Source organism: Ambystoma mexicanum, chromosome 12 (genome assembly GCF_040938575.1).
Source record: "Ambystoma mexicanum isolate Mex_15411 chromosome 12, UKY_AmexF1_1, whole genome shotgun sequence".
Lineage (NCBI taxonomy): Eukaryota > Metazoa > Chordata > Amphibia > Caudata > Ambystomatidae > Ambystoma > Ambystoma mexicanum.
In genome coordinates this window covers 995,940,385-995,959,681 of record NC_090936.1, presented here as the reverse complement: position 1 = coordinate 995,959,681, position 19,297 = coordinate 995,940,385, and the positions used below count along the sequence as shown (strand labels likewise).

General features: G+C 45.1%; 1 protein-coding gene across 10 annotated transcripts in view; it reads right to left on the bottom strand.

The window, feature by feature from the left end:
- SBF1 (SET binding factor 1) overlaps nucleotides 1-19,297 on the bottom strand; it is a 2,512,102-nt gene that overhangs the window by 1,717,767 nt on the left and 775,038 nt on the right. For all 10 annotated transcript variants that reach the window (XM_069629502.1, XM_069629505.1, XM_069629506.1 and 7 more), the window contains 2 exons: nucleotides 14,997-15,125; nucleotides 14,377-14,475 (listed from right to left, as the gene is read on the bottom strand). In XM_069629502.1, the coding sequence (XP_069485603.1) occupies nucleotides 14,377-14,475; nucleotides 14,997-15,125 (228 nt within the window). The remainder of the gene's footprint in view (nucleotides 1-14,376; nucleotides 14,476-14,996; nucleotides 15,126-19,297) is intronic.

The following is a 19,297-nucleotide window of genomic DNA, read 5'->3' as shown; positions in this document are numbered from 1 at the left end:
GTCACTTTCTTCAAAGTTGTCCAGTTAAACCACTCAAGAAGGTGGTTGGAGCCACTGATAACGAGTTATTGACACCTGGTTCGGGAAACGACCTAGCCCGACAAGCGTAGGGGTCCGCTTGCCGAGCTTGAAAAACTCTTTGACCTCGCATTTTGTCATGCCAATGGTGCTTGTGAACCCAAAACAGCCTCAGCAGTTGCATGCTATAAAAGCATACATAGACAGTGGAGCTATTGGAAATTACATAGACCGTGAATTGGCTTCCAGGATTAAGCTTCCTCTCCGCCCGAAAGTAGCCCAAGATGTAATTACTACAGTTGATGGAACCGAAATAGCCTCAGGGCCTGTAACGCATTCCACAGTTGAAATCACTCTGGTGGGTCAGGACGGACATCGGGAAGCAATCGTGTTTGATGTGATCAAGGCCCCACAATTTCAAGTACTTCTTGGTATCCCTTGGTTAGAAACACATAATCCGAGAATAGACTGGCGAGCAAAGATGATAACTTTTCCTGATTGTGAACCAACCTGTTACCCAAGGAATCCAGCTATGGGTCTAGCCTCTGTAACTTCCACCCCTGTACAGCTACCATCTGAATACCAAGAATTCCAAGACGTTTTTCAGAAAGAGCAGGCTAACACCTTACCACCTCCCCATCGATCTTACGATTGCCAAATCGACTTGGTACCCAATGCACAACTACCTTGTAGTAGGATTTATGCTCTTACTGAACCTGAGAACCTGCATTTGCGCCAGTATTTGGATCAATACCTGGCCAATGGTTTCATTCGCCCATCAAAGTCACCAGTCTCTTCCGCTTTGTTCTTCGTACCTAAAAAGGAAGGAGACCTTAGGGCCTGTATTGACTACCGCGCCCTAAATCAGATAACGATTAAGAATCGTTACCCTTTGCCCCTGATACCTGAGCTTATCGACCAAGTAAAAGATGCTCGTGTGTACACCAAGCTAGATCTCCGAGGAGCTTACCACCTGGTACGTATAAAAGAGGGCGACGAGTGGAAGACTGCATTCCGCACCAAATTTGGGCTCTTCGAATATCAAGTAATGCCCTTCGGTTTGTGCAATGCACCTGCCGCCTTTCAGTACTTCATGAATGATGTTCTTCGGGAACTTATCGATGTTTGTGTCATCGTTTATATTGACGACATCCTGGTGTATTCCTCCTCAGAATCTGATCACAGAAACCATGTTAGGGCAGTTCTTGAGAAATTGCGCCAGCACAAATTATTTGCCAAGCTCGAAAAAATGCGTTTTTCATACCACAGAAGTGGAGTTTCTCGGATTCATCCTGACACCTCAAGGAATCCGAATGGACTCGCGGAAAGTGGACGCCATTCTCAAATGGCCATCTCCTAGCTCTGTGAAGGGAGTGCAAATCATGCTTGGCTTTGCCAATTTCTATCGAAGGTTCATCCCGGAATTTTCTCGAACTGTTCAACCCATCACAGCTCTCCTAAAGAAAAACAAACGCTTTGAATGGACTCGAGGCTGAACAAGCCTTTCAGGACCTGAAAACCAAATTCACCTCTGCACCTGTATTGAAGCACCCACGCCCAGATCTCCCTTACATTGTGGAAACCGATGCATCCAGTTCGGCCATGGGAGCTGTCCTGTCGCAAAGAGACCCAGAAACTAACCAACTACACCCTGTAGCCTTTTGGTCCAGAAAATTCTCTCCACCTGAACTCAATTACACAATTACCGACAAAGAACTACTGGCTATTAAATCAGCTTTCAAGGCTTGGCGTCACTATCTTCTCGGTGCAAGACACACCATCACCGTAATTACGGACCACAGAAATTTGCAGTATTTAAAGACGGCCAAAGCTCAATCTTCGCGACAACTCCGATGGGCTTTATTCTTTGCGGAATTTGATTTTGTAATTACCTATCGCCCTGGCTGCAAGAATGGTAAGGCAGATGCCTTATCCCGGATAGGCATGGAAGAACCCAATTCGAGTTTAGAACCTGTGCCAATCATACCGGAACAAAGGATTCTGGGCTTGACTTCATTGCAAACCATTGAGGACATCCAAGCTCAAGTAAAACAGCTTTTTGACTCTTCTGCCTTACTGGAATGGAGTCAAAAGGGTCCTCACTACACCGTTAAGGATGATTTACCCTACTTCCAAGAGCGGTTATTTCTGCCAAGTAAAGAATTGCAGGAACTTGTCATTACCCGTCATCATGAATCATTAATGGAAAGACACCCCGGTATCGCGAAAACAGAAGAAAAGATCAAACGCCACTTCTGGTGGCCTTCTTGGAGAAAAGACAAAGTCATTTGTGTTGTCTTGCGGAATCTGTGCCCAAAATAAGAGTCAAACGAAAAGGCCAGCCGGCCTACTTCAACCTTTGGACATTCCACCAGCACCTTGGCACACCTTGTCAATGGACTTTATAACTGACCTGCCTCCTTGTGGTGGTTACAACACGATTCTCGTAATAGTGGATCTATTCTCCAAAATGGCCCATTTTATCCCTTTAAAAGGATTGCCGTCAGCTTCCACCTTGGCCAAGGAATTTATGGAAAATATAGTGCGGTTACATGGTTTCCCTTCCATATTAGTCTCAGACCGTGGAAGTCAATTTATCTCCCACTTTTGGAAGAAATGTTGCCAACTAGCACAAATAGACGTGCGGTTATCCACCAGCCACCACCCCCAGACCGACGGACAAACCGAGAGAACCAATCAGACTCTCGAGCAATATCTGCGGTGCATGTTACACCAATCCGAGTGGAATTGGAAGGACATCCTTTGGATTGCAGAATATGCATACAACAATTCAGTGCATTCTGGAACCGGACAGACTCCTTTTTATACCCTGTATGGTCACCATCCTCGGACCTCTGACCTAGATCCACCTCTGACCCTGGAGATGCCTGCAGTAAATCACCTACATTCCACAATAACCCAAGCCTTCAAAGAAGCTACAACCCACTTACAGCAAGCCAAGAAAAAGTATAAAGAAAACGCTGATTTGCACCGAAGTAAAACTCCTCCTTACCAAGTAGGAGATCAGGTATGGCTAGCAACTAAACATCTACCCCTCAAGGGTCAGCAAACTTTTAATCCCAGATTCATTGGGCCTTACCCCATCAAAGCTATTATCAACCCAGTGGCCTTTAAACTCGATTTACCATCCAGCATGCGGATTCATCCCGTTTTTCACGCATCTCTTCTAAAACCAGTACAACCTGGAACCAGACTGTCTGAGCCCCCAGGCCCTGTCCAAATTGATGGAGAATTAGAATTCGAAGTGAAAGACATTTTAGATTCCAAGATAGTTAAGTCGAAACTCTTCTATCTTGTTGATTGGAAAGGATATGGACCTCAGGAAAGATCTTGGGAACCCAGTAACTATGTTCACGCACCACGATTAATTCAAAGATTCCATCGAAGATTCCCGCACAAACCAAAACCCCCGGAGGAAAAGACCTTGGGAGGGGCCTTGAGGGGGGGGTACTGTCATGATGCCTACCTCTAAGGAGCCAGGCCGGGCCCAGTAACCCCAGAGGCAGACATCATTTTCCCAAGGGAAGTCTCAGCGGGCCCAAGTCGGGGCCCTTTGGACTCAGTCCTGGCGCCTTAGGCGCCAGGCTCATAGCAGACCCCAGTCCTGGCGCCTTAAGCACCAGGCTCATAGAAGAGGATATGTGTTTAAGTGCTTGGGTGCACACTTACCTGATGCAGACCTTGCTGCTTCATCCAGGCCCTCTTGAGGCCTGAATGGGACTACTTAACCTGTAGGACTACTTCACCACCCGGGTGTGGTCGGGGAAGGATGCATACCTGATTGGTGGAAGGATACATACCAGGAACTTCTTCCAAGGCTATTTAAACCCCACCCGAACAGCCACACATGCTTCGCGTTGTTCTGCACCTAGCAGCTGGACGCTCACCGTGTCAGCTCCTGCATCCTGACTTCAGCCACGCCTGCCAGCACCCTGGAACACCTGCAAGGGGAGAAAGGAAGAGAATAGGAGAAGTAAAGCCCTTACCTGCTAAATCTGCATTCCGGAGTCATTTCTCCAACGGCCCTGAAAAGGAAGACATCATTTTAAAGGCATTTCGTTTCGATCGCTGCAGCGCTGCATTTTACTCACCTTTGCAAGGCGCTTCCATCTTCAGCAGCGATCTTCCGGATTCAGCTACGCCCCGGTGCCTAGAGGAAAAAAGACAAGAACAAAGGTGAGAGGGAGAAAAGGAATAAGGAAAGCTCAGTTTCCTTTTAAGTCTTACCTGTTGGATTATTCCCACTGCATTTCGGGTCCTGCCACTTCCTGGCATCTCCGGACCCCGGCCCCTATGGGGAAAAAAGACAAAGACATTGAATGAGCGAATGCAAAGACATTACCTGAGCGCTCATCCAGAACTGTTTCACTTCGGGTCGGCGCCATATCTCCGGCACTCCGAACCCTGGCCCCTAAGGGGAAAAAGACATAAGCATTAGCGCTTGCTGCAATTAGACAACAAACATTATTAAGCTTGAACTTTTGAACAGAACTTTTACAGCGCCTTACCTGAACAGTCAAGCTTACCTGAACTCCCATCAATCCTCAATCCAGTGAAGTAACTGGGTTTCAACGCGCCCCTGCATCAGAAGCAGGATGGAGAGCTCATCCTTCCAAACCCTAAGGAGGGTATCCAACGAGCCAGGGAAGCCAGAATAGAGGGGCCCTTCCTGTCCATCTTCAGAGTTCTGCGCCTTCGACGCCGCGCCTCCGTGGGAACCAGGTGAGCGTTACAATAGTCCCCATAAATACTGTCACCAGGAAAGGTCTGTGGCGACATATAAGTGACCATATATATAGGGACAGGGGTTGTGGGGATGCACCCCGCTCCCCTTGAAAGAAAAAAATAAGGTTTTGGAAGTTGAGGGGTTGTCCCCTGCATGTTCCATGTAATAATGTCTCAGCAAAAAACAGCCATTTTTCAGCTAATAATTTGCATGGCGACATTTTTGCGAGGACATCATCACATGGAACCGGTAATCTACTGTTTGGTTGATTGCTTCCCTTGTTTTAATGTTCAGGACTTTTAAGATCTTGGAATTGTTTGAGAACAAACAAATCCCTCCAGTCACTGAAAGAATGCTGTTGGGTGTTGCGTTTCACTAAAACAGATGAAAAGTTGGCTGGGCACCTTCTCCTCCCATGCTCAAGAGTGAGACGGAGAAGGTTGCCAGTGTGATCCAAGATAGTGAAATCCAGAGAATTTGGGAGAATATACAGAGGGGACCTGCGATGAGTAACAAATTGTTTAAACATCTGTTTAACATTATAAGAGAGCCTCCCTAAACTTGGGAAAGTTGCAAAGCAGAGAGCAAAAGGTAAGGATGACGCACCATGGTTTGTTAAGTATTGTAGACTGGCAAAATGGAGTCCGCATATGGAAGCAAAAAGGGGGATCTTGAATGCAGGGCAACTGCATGTACAGAACAGTCATACACAAATTTGCTGAAAAAAACCAAGAAAAATCCTTTAGGCTGTATGAAAATAATTTGAAAACCTTTGAGAAATTGGTTGCAAAGGGTTTTGAGGAGATGAGAGGGTGATGGTATCCCGGGCAGTCTAAGGCAAGAGCTTTTCATGTAGTTTCCAGAGCATTGGGTACCGACGTTAGAATGCATGTTTAACGCAATAGCTCATGCACTTATTCTACTAACTTCATGAAAAAGAAGCCTGGTAGTGGCACATTTTTCAAAAGGGTCAACAGCGGATCCGGATCTCTATCTCCTGGATGCCTCAAGTAAAATCTAAGTCAGTTGTTTAGCATCAAGGCTGTAAAATTGGGCCACAGCGAATAGCATTTTGCCAGATTTGCAGGAATGATTTAGGAAATGTTTCTCTATAATGGATCAGTGTTTTCTGCTGAATTTCTGAGAAATATACTAAAGTTCAATGTGGTCAGGTGTATATGGCTTTCCTAAATCTTGGCTAAGGCTGTCGACTCTGTGGGCCAATACAAGTTATGGCAAAAGCTGGAGGGCATCTGGGTTCCCCCACCCCTCTTACAACTAAATAATTTGCTTTATGCCAAAACATCAGCAGCTTGCTGTTTGAGGACCAACAGCTAATCCCAGAATTTCTCTACAAGGAGGGAGGTTAGGCAAGGTTATCGATTAGCACCACTGTTATGTATTCTTTTGATTTCTGATTTTGATGCCTGTAGGTCACCAGCCAGACTTATCCCTCCTCTTTTAAAATGGCACTAAAAATAGTACGTTGGTGTACACCGATGATAGTTATAATCGATCTTACACAAGGCAGTCTGCACCAAAGCCTACATTTTTTAATGAACTAACCCAACTAAGACAAAGATCATGGTCTATAGAAAGGGGGGGGAGGGGTCAAAGTACATCAGGTCCATTAATAATAAAATTGAGGTAGTCAACTTGCATAATTATCCAGATATAGTATTTGCTAGTAGCGACGGTTGGGTCCTGCATATACAGGTGGCCACCAAGATTGCTGTCCTGTGGTTCAGTGGCCTGTTAAGAGTGTATCGGTTGTACAGGAGAAGATTGGATAATTGCTTTAAAATGATGGAGGCCAACGTTCAGTATTCAATGTTGTATGGAAATGAGATTTGGGACCATTGTAACTGTGTGCCGTGAGGTCATTCAGAATGTCTGAGGCAATTGACGGTCCTCTCGCCCAGTAGCCCCGGGGTTGCGTTGAGGCTCTAACTGGGAGTTTCCTAGCATGATAGTACGGTCTCAGCACACAGGATTTTAGTTTTTCTTGAACTTCAGTCAGGCCCCAAAATTAATCAAAATGTAAAAAGGCACGTCTTGAGATTGTTGCGTGTGGCGCCGAGCAGTTGTATATGTCTTTGGTGGCAGGAAACCCACAAGGTAGTCTGAGAAGATTATTCAGGAGACAAGACGACCATAGGTCGTGGGGACAAAGTCAGCAATATAAAACTCTTGCGAGCTCCGCATAGGCGACCAACTAGGTAGGCAGAAAAAAAAAACAATCCGAGGGACCTCGACGCGCTAGTGATTTGGGGTACACTACACGTCACGTTAGGGATAGTGTTACAGTCACGCCAATGTCGATGTCCCCTTTCGATCTTCGAAAGAAAGATGCAATACTCTATCAATTTCCACTAGATGTCGGGCTTTATGCACAGCGTGTGATTCTAAGCAGATTCACAAGCACCAGGATCTATGATACAAATATATACTTTTACCATAGGTTCAAATATACATCTAATGACTTATTCAGCAAAGCAGGAAAGTAGGCTAGATGCAATAAATGATGGAACCAGATCACAAGTCAATAAGCTAACTTAAGGAGAAACAGTGTTTCTCACCAGAATGAGCGGTGATTGTCACTGGAACTCTCCTTCCTCCATCCTGCAAACAGGGAAGAGGAAACGCCCCTCCCCGCTACCCCTCCTCTGAGCGACTCCCAGGCGATCCATCTCAACATCTTGAGCAAATGGAGTCGGGAGGGGGCTGGGGGTTGAGGATAAAGCATCATTGGGCCTGTTCACATCTGTCCTCCATAGGAGGACATTGGGAACAAGTCCCTACAAAAGGAAAGTATGAGATTCTGCACACAAAATGAGGATCATTTCCATATACAATTCATGTCCTTCGCCAAGTCACTCGTCCTATTGCTGTACTAGCGGTAATGAAATAAGACTGGACTGGACACCAAAAGTGGCCCTGGAATCTTTTTCAAAAGTGGCCCTATATTCCACTTAACGAGCGTCAGTCTCCCCTCTTTAATGAGGCACCTCTATCGCCCGTTAGACAAGCCTGTTGGCAGTACCACTGACGCATTAGTGATGAGTTGAGTTAACATATGTCATACCACCATATTCTCAATTTTTAAAAAAATGCATTTACTCATTCTTTCACGTCTTTTTGCCACACCACCCTCCCTTAGTTCTTCCCTCCTGTCAGTTCCCTCAACTCTCCTCTTAAAGCTCTTATCCACTCTTCAACCTCCCTCCAGCCAAAACTCTTCTTTCCTTTCCTTTGTTGTCATATTCTCCCTCCCATCCTGTTCACTTGCTATCCTTTTCTTTCCCTCTCTCCCATCCCATATATCTAACCTTCCTCTTGCTGTCTTCTATATCTACCACCTATCCCTCACTTTCATGCCGCACCTCTTCCACCCTTCACCTCAGTCTTGCCACATATCCATCCTGAATGGTCATACATTCTTCATATTACATTTAGAGCACATCCCATCTATTGATGGTGTTAACTGCTCTTCATTTGACACGTGTTCCCCCGCTCTGAATTTCATTTTAATACCTCCCTTTCATTCTTGCGCACTTAATGGCTAGTCTCCTCATCTCTATATTACTACTGCTCCCTTACCATCCTGCTGCTTGCAAACTATCCTACTCTCTTTCCTAAAGTCCTCAATGTTCTCCACATCCCAATGCCCCTCCTTTGTGACCACTGTCCCACGCCTACCCTTTTCATCCATTCTAACTTCCAAAGCCTGATTCTCTTACCTGCTTAGAACTCACTACTTACGTCCTTCCTTTCTCCCCTATTACCCCGTTTATCTGGATTATAAATGACACTTGTGCAGATTAATACGACAGAATACTAGTGGAATGCACACAATTTGACTTATCGCAGCCAAGACAAAATTAATCCTGCTGCCACTGCGGGAAGGTGATGGAGAGATAAATGAATGACAGAGCATTTTTGCATCCTAAATTACAGCACAACAGACCCTAGGACATATGCACAATCATAATACAATTAAAAGTATACTTTAAATGCTCATTTGCGTTATTAGCAAGCGCAGGATGTTTGATTGAAATCTACATTTGAGTCTTACCTGAGCAGCAGTATGGCTACTGGGCGCCCCTCAAACACACATTGTTGCCAATACTTCGGCATGTCTGAAAATGAGCGTGCCACTGCTCCAAAAACCACTCCATGGCCTCCCTTGGTAAAATGTCCCTGTGCTCTGTGCCACAGGATGGATCTGGCACTCACAATTTCTTACCCTCTATGCTTGATTAGTTTTTACAGCTGTTTTGAGGGTGGAGTGGTGATGTCCCAGATCTTAGGGTCAAAAAAGTACGTGTGCCCCTGTGCTCCTCTGTCAAATGCCTAATTCCATCACTTTTTTGTTACTAAAGTTCAAAACTTGATCAAAAACACTGCATGAAAAAAAATGGGAATCCCTCCTTCATTTCCCCCCATCTTTCTTCGGATTAAGTTTATCAGGAAAAGGGTTATTTTGTTTCATATTTCTTTATTGCAAAAGAAAAGACCTACAACCCTCAACATATAACAGGTTGATAAACGGCATCAATGGTTCATCCCATCTACAACGCATTCCAATGACCTTTACCCAGCAGTAATACTTCTGCCCTCTACTGATGTGGGGTCCAGTATTCTTAAAATCACAGGAAGAGGCCACTTCCTCCTGGGCATATCGCTTCCAATACTTACACTATCCACCTCTGTCTTCCCCCATAGACTGAAATCATGGAGACATCAGGTGCAGTGATTTATCCCTTCCAGAGTATATACCCTCATGTTCCATTGGCTCTGGCTGATTCAGTCTAATATCCCTTTTGGCCCTTGCCCACTTCATCCTGTTTTTGTCCCAACTCCCTAGCAACCAGCCTGGTGACTGCTCTCCCTTCATGGTGAACTGCCTCTTGGCCAATGTAAACCTTTCATTAACAACCTGCTCATTCTTTTACTGGGGGGGTAAAGCCCAACAGACACATTCTGACTGTTGCCGACAGTGACCAGCCTCGCCTTGCACTTAATGACACTCCCAGCACATGTGAATAAATGAGGACCCTGGACAGCCACATTTAGGGCAGTGAGCACTAAACTGTAAATCCTCTGACATGCTAGGTGTACGCTCATTGCAAGCATTTAAAGTTCATCACATATTCCCACAGCTGAGCTCTGCTCCATTCTGTCTTCTAATACATGCCCTTTATCGGTGCCACAGCTCTCCGCTCACGCCTAATAGGTGTGTTTGGAGAATATGCAAGACACCCCTGTGTCATCCGGCTACTTGCCTCTATCTTACCATACACTTGGAATGCAACTCTCTGCATATCCCAGGGTAAAGGGGCCCTTTCAAACTCAGACCTCTGGTCCTCATTTAGCTGTCGCCATTGTTCTGTTCTTCTTGCCACTGGGTTTGCCCATGCAGGGCATAGGACAGATCCCCACCCCCCATACTGGCACCTGCAACATCTACTTGTGCCATTCGATTCTGCCGCTTTTATTACAGACTTAAGGAATCGCTTGTACTTTCCCTGGCAGTTGCTCAGTTGGGGGTATTCAATAGTTTGAGGCATGAGTATTGCCCCCGTAAGCGGCATTACCCGAGTTTTAGCGCAATGTTTCGCAGGCGAATAGTGAAGTCTATAATCAGGAGCGCTAATCCCCCCTCATATTATAATCTGCATCAGAAGTCACTGTCAGTTACTAATGTGGGGATCCGTGAAATATGTCCAGAAGTCTAGGGAGGGCACCATTTTAGATACCGCCTCAGTGCCGTACTTCCACCCATTTCTCGAACTGATTTAGGGCATGTGACAAATCTGGGTTTTCAGCAAAACTTAAGCAAAAAAAGCATCAAATTCATAAAATAGTTTAGCCCAATTTTACAATCTGTACATTTAAATTATTTATTTCTGCATTGGCATGTTAGCTAATCATAAAATGATCTTTCCAAAGCCAAATATATGAATTCTGGTTAAGCCAAACCTCAGTACACCGCAAACGAGGCCGTTTCTGTGCTGCATGTATACTCTATTAATTTCTTTACACAGCAGACAAGACCAGCAAGTTTCCAAATTCACTGTGCAATGAAGCGCTTAATGGAAGAACAATGATGGTATAATACATCTGACAGTATATTACCATAAACTCGTTGCTGGACCTGCACGTCCTGGGGACTGCATATCACTCATTTGTAATGTGACTATGCATAGGCCAAGAAAACCATGCAAACTTCCAGCTAATCCTGTGACACAGTAATTAGCTTAGCTAAGGCACACAATTTGGACAGTTTGCAGCATTGAAACGAAGGGGAACGAAGCAATGTGCCCAGGATCTCACACAGATGCTGAGATTTGAGCACATTACTTTTACAAACAATGCCACTAATTTATGCATGATCCAAAGTGCACTACTTAATACGGTTATGTTGAATTCTCTGTTACTTGGCAGTGTGCATACACAAAGAGCATTCTGAAATCGGGCACAAACTGACTTTATAGGCCAAATAAATAAAATAAATGCATTTTAGAAATCTTAATCGATTTGCACCTGAAATCAATGAAGAAGTGGCAGAACCAGCGGGCCGCAGCCTGAGCACACTGACCTGCTGCTCGTCCCGTCGTTGGTCTCACAGCACTCTGAGGTCACTGGGCTGCGCCTGTGCTGCACCTGCCAGGTTATAGGAACACAGTAGGGCTGCAGGGCACGTGTGGTTCCCCGGTGGTGCCCCCGAACAATGCGCAGGCGCAAGCCTGGCCCGTCCGCTCCAGGCTGAAAAGAGAAATGCAGCAGCCAGCAGCCACTGTGCTAGTGAACCACCAAGGCCGGCCTGGATGTTCGTTCAACATTTAGGATTTATGTATCCTTCCCTCTAAGAGCCCAAGCAACAAAAGAGGCCCTATGCCCAGAGGCCTACCGGGGAAAGTCCTGGTGGGTCAGTAAAGCACTGAATGTGAAATTAAGTTTCATCCTGTGTAACAGTAGAAAAGGAAGCCCCCTATGAACACAATACAATGACTTATTAGGCTGTGCATGCATAAACCTACTAAAATGACTAATCCTCATACGTACATTATTTTATGGTTTATTTCAACAATTGCTTCATGAAATGCCCAACATGCTTGTTTGTAACAAATACACTGGATCGCAATCAGTTTTCTTGAACTCTATATCGATGAACTGTAAGGAAAGATTTTCTTTTTGATGCTTTTGCTCCATAGACATTCCCAGCAGAGCCTCGAGGATGCCCACAAAAGAATTCCAGCCGTTTGGCTAGCCTGAAGTCCTTGGAACGATGAACAGCTGGTTTCCGGGCCTTGAAGAGGAAATGCAAAAGTGCACACTTCTAAGATGGAAAACTGGTGATGTACCTAGAGTATGAAAGGTAAATGTTGGTCCCACCAGTCTTTCGGATGAAGGTACCTCACAGAGGTCTTGCCTGTTTTTTGAAGGTCAAGGTTTGTGATGCGTTGCTATTGGCTGAGCAAATGTTGGTTTCTGCTGCAGTCTACCGGCGTCCCTCATCGTAGTCTTCTTCGGATCTCATCAGCTCCAGTGGTCGACTTGGTTCCTGGGTCCAGCTTGTCTCCATATATCCGTAAAATGAGTGGGGAGGACCCCCCCTTCCCCAAAGGACACTTTGCAACATTGAAATTTAGAGGGGCTGTCCTGTGGTGGACATCCAGCATCTACATAGCAACATCAAAGACCCTGCAGAAATGTGAGGCAAGAGTGGTTTGCTGTTGTGGTGCACTGACCTACACGTCTTTCTGCAGTCTTATTTGCCTGGAGGCAGAGCTCCAGCCCTGCTACAATGTGAACTGTATTTAGCTCCTCTGATAGCGTGGAGCACAGTGCGGAAAATGGAGGCAAGAGTGGTTTGCTGTGGTTCACTGGGGGCAGCGGGTGCTGTGATCTGCTCTATTCAAGCTTTCCTGGCTGCCGTCGACCCAGACGAGGCCCCAGGCGCCCTCCCACGGTAACGTTTTGACTTGTCTTTCATTATTCTGCAACCCTATTGTCGTCATGGGATTTCACAGTGAGGTTGTTTATTGTTGCACCCTTAAGAAATGGTAGCTGATAAAACGTTGTGTGTCTAGTTCTGTCGGGAATAACACAGAGGGTCTGATCAAAATATACCAGACCAGTATTATCACTGCTCTGACTTATAGCCTGGATCCCCTGGCGGTGGGTCAAGTGGCCTGAAAGTCCCTAAAACCACCCTGGTCGAAGCCTTAAGACTGGAGTTGGGGGTCCGGTCCCTACAAGGGCATTGGCTTAACCAGTGTAAACTCTACTGCACCCTGAGATTGTGACCCTTGGATGATCGTAAACTCCTGAGTCTGGTAGCACAAGGCTTGGGGTCTGCCTCAGTAAACCCTTTTTTGTATTCACCGAAGACAGTGGAGGCCCATTGTGAGAAGACAGGCTTCCAACTCTCATTGCTAATAGAGATGCCGGACTATCTGAATCTACAGAAGTGGAAAACCTGGGAGTGAGACAGAAGAATTTCCCTTAATAAACTAGCCCAGAAAAGGTGCTATTTTGAATTCATCCAGCAGGCCTTTAAAATCGACGGTCCATGCTCTTACCAAACTAGACCGTGCACCCAAAAAAAATGAGAATGTGTGGTATACATCTTAGTATCTTACCAACGTACAAATATATTGGGAGTTGGTTTGGAGTCACTCAACAAGAACGACGTTGCAGGCTATGTTCTAGCCACATCGAATTCAGCCGACACGTCCTGAACCAAAGTGATACCAAGTAAGGTGGAAGCACGGCCACAAAAGGGCATGCCATATTGAACAGTACTTTCAACATATGAGAGGCGCCATTTTGCATATATGGTCCCCTTTATTGCATTATCAAGGCTGCAAAAGCAGCCCGGGGTAATTCATCCAGACAAATAAGTAAAAAAGAAAACTGCCACCAGCCTGTACAGAGGATTCATGTAAAGTAGCAAAAATGCTATTTAGAACAAAGCGAACGGGACACTTGCAGTAATCCATGCAATCCTCCAGATGGCTTGTGCTTCAAGCACTAAAATGCAAGCCACTCATGCGCTGGTGCGTCTAGGGACACCACCAGTGAACCCACAACTACATTGCACAAGGGACCATGGAAATCCCAGGCAGCACACCTCATAAGGCGGGGGTGCTGTTATAGAAAACCATAGTGCTAGAACTAAGGGGAGCGGTTTCCCCTGCACTGGAACTTTATAAGAAGGACCCAATGTTCCCAGAACAAATGTAAATGCAAGAGATGAGCGAGATAAAAATTCTCACTCACCATTGAAATCAAGTGAATACATTCCAGGGAATACGGAAATACAGCAGTTGTGCTGGGAGGATATTAACAAAGGGTATGATTTGCAAAAAGAACATCTCCCTACAGTATTGAAGTCAAAATGCACTCTTTTCACACCTTTGATGCATATCTCAAGTTGCTGCTTTTTATCTGATTACGATAGTCTCTGAAATCTTTCATCTTAACAAATGATTGCATTCCAAGCACAAATATTTTCAGTGAATTCTCAGATGGTCTCTATACACCAGACATTTTTGTAAAAACTGCAGTGATGGACAATTCTTAGAAACACCTTCTGCACATACATTCTTGTAGAGTTGTTCAGCAAGCTCTTTGATGTGCCGCAGGGTTTTATGTTGACTTGCATCTTCAGAGCGCATTCTCTTCACCTCATAAGCCACCAGCTACAGAAAGAAGGAAACCAGAAGAATTTAAGGCTATGCATCAACAGGAATATAAATGACAAATCGAAACACTCATTGTAATGTTTTAATCCACCATGTAAAAACATAAAACAAATGTAAACAGCAAACACATGAAGGGGTAAAAGAGCACAAAAAACATGCTTATAGATCGATTTCATCATTGCTACACCTCTACACAACTTCATAACCCTGCTGATATCATTGGAATGAGGGACCTAGGCTTGCCTTCATCAGTTCAACTATGCAGTCGATACCACATATAGCTGGATTCATTATGCAAGCGGTACTACAAGGAAGCTTTGCCTTACATTCACACATCCATGCACTGCCCCAGAGGGCAGAAAACATTGCACGGTAACTAAAAAAGCACAAAGGCAACATTGCTCATCATAATTACCTATATTCCAAGCAATGGACTATAACAAGGGAGTAGGTAGGAAATACTGGTATGCAAAATATTTGGCTATAAGCGGGTGAAGATGGATCCAGCTAAATCGTACCTCATCAAACAGGTCAATTGCCCTGAATGGTGATCCTCTTTCCGATACGAACCCAGCAAATGCCATGCCTTCCAAGACCTTTGTAAGGAAATCATCTTCAATGAGACCTCGCTGGCCGAGGAATGCTGCCTGTCGTGGAAATAAGCAGAGAAAGTCAAACAAACATGTGCTTGATGACACACTGTCAGAGCCTCATGGATACAAAATTGTAGATAAAAGCAGTATCCTACAGATGATGCAAGTTGGAAAGAATTGAAGGAGAATATATAACAGAACATGCAACAAGTAAACAACCCTTATTCAATAAGCCATAACATGAATATTAAAGCATTGAACATTTTCTGCCACCACAAATACTAAATTCTGGTCTGTTTCATGTACTGCTGCCACATAATTTTCATACTAGCCTCCTGGTAGATCCTCTATATGTGACAAATTATACATACATGACATGGCCGGTCAGGTCAGAAATGCATTTTTGGCTCCCTTTGAGCCACTAAGCAAGACCCCCTCGTTATTTTACCTTCGTTTAGGTATCTTGATCTCTTTCTCTTCAGCAAGAATTAATCCAAAGCCTCATTGGGGACTCTCCATTTTATAATGTGCTGCTCTGGTAGCCCACAAGGCCAGGAAAGTGCCCATTTCTCCCTGGGTGAGTTACTTCACACAGAAAGTGTGTCAGTGTTACACTGTGGTGTTAGTTATGTACTTAGTTTGCAACTTGATGAAGCTTTTTCACTGCCATGCTACCAGTTGCTCCCTGAAAAGGAGTTATTACAGATAGGGAACATTATCTTAGGCTCCATTTCTAGGGGCCTTATATATCAACCTACTTGGCTTACAGGATTTTTCCTTTAAGATCCCGATTCATCAGGTGGTAACATGGCCAACGCAGTTAAGACAATTCTCCAGATGACAAACTGGTTTAATCTTTTGTATTATTACAAGCTTAATACCGGAAACCAGTCTCTAAGTGCAGGATAAGGGATTCAAAACGTGTGTTTCTCTGCTTTGTCTCACTTCCAAGACAAACGCAATTCTCATAAGCTATCCTCCCAGCCCACCTGTTTAAAAAGGTATAGTAAATACTTTTAACTATCCTAAAATAACGCAAGGTCCACACAATATATAGGTAAAGACATTCTTCATAATAAAGTGGTGCATAAGAAAGGTCGACAAAGTGAGGCTCACAGGCCTCAACAATCACTTGCACCCAAACACAGTGTTTGCATGTGTTTGCTAATCACCATGATAAGTTGAACTCTAAGTACAAGTACAGCTGCAGAGTTTAACACAATGTTCTCCATGGTAGGCAGATTGCAGAGGTGAGTTGGGTCTTCAGCATTAGGGAAGGCGTGGTTCAGCTTTCGTGGGGCTAGCTAAGTATGGCATCACAGAAAAATGGCACAGACCACTGCGAGTAAGCCCCGACCCCTAGGGGGTGAGCCCAACAAAGCAGTTGTCTGCTGAACAGCTCAGGATTGCGCTTGAAAAGGTAGACTTCGTAGCAGTAGAGATTGCAGTTGTCTACTGAACAGACAAGGGTCAGTAATGATATCCTGCATAGTAGGAGGAGCAGAACCACTACTTCTGGCAGCGTCAAGGGACTACTGAGAAGACTACTCCATGAAGATACGTTGGAGCAACACAGCTGAGGAGAATGTAGAGTGGTTCCTTGTAAAAACAGCAGTGAGGAATGGAGTTGTCAGACAGATTGCCAAGATCCGCAAAGACTCAAAAATAAGTGATCAAAAAACAGCACAGCTGAGGAGCTTCCAGACATATGCAGGCAAACACAAGAGGGCTAGTGAACTGAGATTGTTGTTTCAGGAACGGTGACCCCAGCTGGGGACGCAAGTTGCAGTTTAAAGGAAGTTCCTTCTAGGCCGGAGAGAGGCAGAGAATCGCTGCTGGAGAGATACCAACCTTCAGGTTTTCAAGAGCCAAAAGATAATGGTGCAGTACTTCAACAGTCCTCTGGCCATTTGTCTATCTGGATGTTTCAGGGTCAAATACTAGACAACCTTTAACCTTTTCACTTGCATCTATAGCAAACCAGTAAATGAGGACAACCCTAACCACCAATCACTCACATGGCCACCACACCACCACACACCAGCTTTGATGGGAAAGATCCAGAGATGTGGATTCCCGAGGAAACTATGACAACCATGCCTTCACAGAACACACAATCTTTTGTGAACTCTTGGCCAGAGCCCACACCAGAAAATGACCGTACATGTTAATTCCCAGTCTTAACCCAATTACACTTAAGGCAACAAAACAGTTGCCTGGATACTACATTATACAACACTGGAGAGGTTATTTTGGGAGCTCTTAAGATCGATTTACAGAATCAGCCGTGTGGACAGATTGAGAGGCCAACTTATTATGATGAAGAGGGAAAGCCTAATGTCTAGCCAAACTGCATCAATATAGAGTGCGTCTGAGCAGAAAGGCTTAGATTTAGGAATGCAAGAGTGGTGAAGGGTTCAGTTAAACACACACACACACACACACACACACACACACACACACACCACTAAACTTACACTACTAGTATATACATATTCACTTTTGGAGTGCTCTGGTTACAGAAAGGCAACACTTTACTTTTGAACAAAGTAAGAACAGCAATAGAACACTCTACTGTAGCAAAGTAAATGAAGAAAAAGAAAGGGTGTTTAGGAATGTTGTTGCTGTTCTGGTCCTGTCTGGATTTTGGGAGGCAAGTGAACCTTTCTACTGCACTTGCATTGCTAAGCTCATCTATTGTGGGGGCATTGATCAGCTCATGTGGCTACCAGCACAGGAGAACTGCTCTTTCTTATAAAATCCTGGATTGTTATCCACTGCAAACTTGACCTTAGAGTGATGTGTAGTAGGTATACTTTGCGTCCCTTTAACTTTGTTTTTGGTGTGGTGAATCGTGGTTCCACAATCCCCACATGCAACTTACCTGAGACTGCCTGGGGGGGTAGCAGCTCTACCCCCTGGAGCAGGACGGCGGCAGCAGTGGAGTAGATCACAAAACATGGAGGAGTGGGTCATCCACCGCTTAGCATACTCGTGTTGGAGCACTAGGATCCGCCATAGCTGTGTGTTCCACTCAGAGGGATGGAAATGGATGAAAGCTCATGGCAGGGAGCTTTTCCCTTCGACATCGTCAGGAAAAGTCATAGATGTTTGAAACACCATAGAGCCTATGGGAGGACATGGGGTCAAAATCCCCATATAAGAACCTGGGGAAATGTAAGGGGAACGTATATTAAGAAAATAAAAATCTGAGCCCAAGGGATTGGACAAATAATAAGCAAAAAGAGGCCCAGGAAAAAAATAAAGGGAAATAATTAAAACAGGCCAATCAGGAGATTGCACCTAACAGAGGCCGAACAGAGTGGAAATACCCTGCCAGCCAATCCTGTAAGCATGGTTTTCCTCCAATCGACAGCCAACAGCAGGAGGATTCTAGCTATAAAAGCAGGGCCAGCTCACTCTGAACTTGTCCCAGTTAGGGACAGGTTCCCTGTATTTCTCCAACCAGAAAATTGATGGGTGGAATGAATCTAAACCACTTGCACTGCTCTGGGCAACCTTTCACACCACTGTTTTTTAGCCTGCTTGCACCTTTGCAAAAGGGATCAAGTCAAACAAATCAGTCAGATACTGCGACCAATGGTAGCAGCCCAGCCCGAACTGCTAGGCCAGGTACGCGCCGCACAGAAACTGAGTTTAAGATTCACTCTAAGCTCTCCAGCCATCACCTCTTTAGTTTTGCTGTAGTCCCACCGAGTGGGACGGGTATGCCCAGACATTTGTTCCATGCCTGCTGCGACTAGAGATCCAAGCTACTCCTCACCGATTAGGCCCAACAAGGTCGAAACATGTTTGGGGATGCTTGTGGTCTCGTGTAGAAGGGATGTGATCAAGCAGTTTGGTCTGGATTGGTCCTTTTGTGGTGGGACTAAGCCTGATTTGCATATGGTCTTTCCCCTTTTGTAATGGTGTCGCAGGCGACAAACGATGGTCTCTAGGGTTGCCCAAAGGAATGCCAGAGGTTAAGAATAATTCTAAAACTTCCAGCCATCACCTCTTTTAGTTTCCCTGTATTTCTCTCCAGGCACTGGTTAATGGAAGAGGACCTATACACGGAATCAAGTGATGCTGCCTGGGTGAAAGGGCATGGAACACCCATGAGCACTGCCTGCCTGGAAGCTGCCTGAAGACCCAGGAGGAAACTGATTAAGCCAAGGGGTAGAAGGAGAGTACCCCTGCAGCCCACCTAAGCCTAAAAGGTGGAA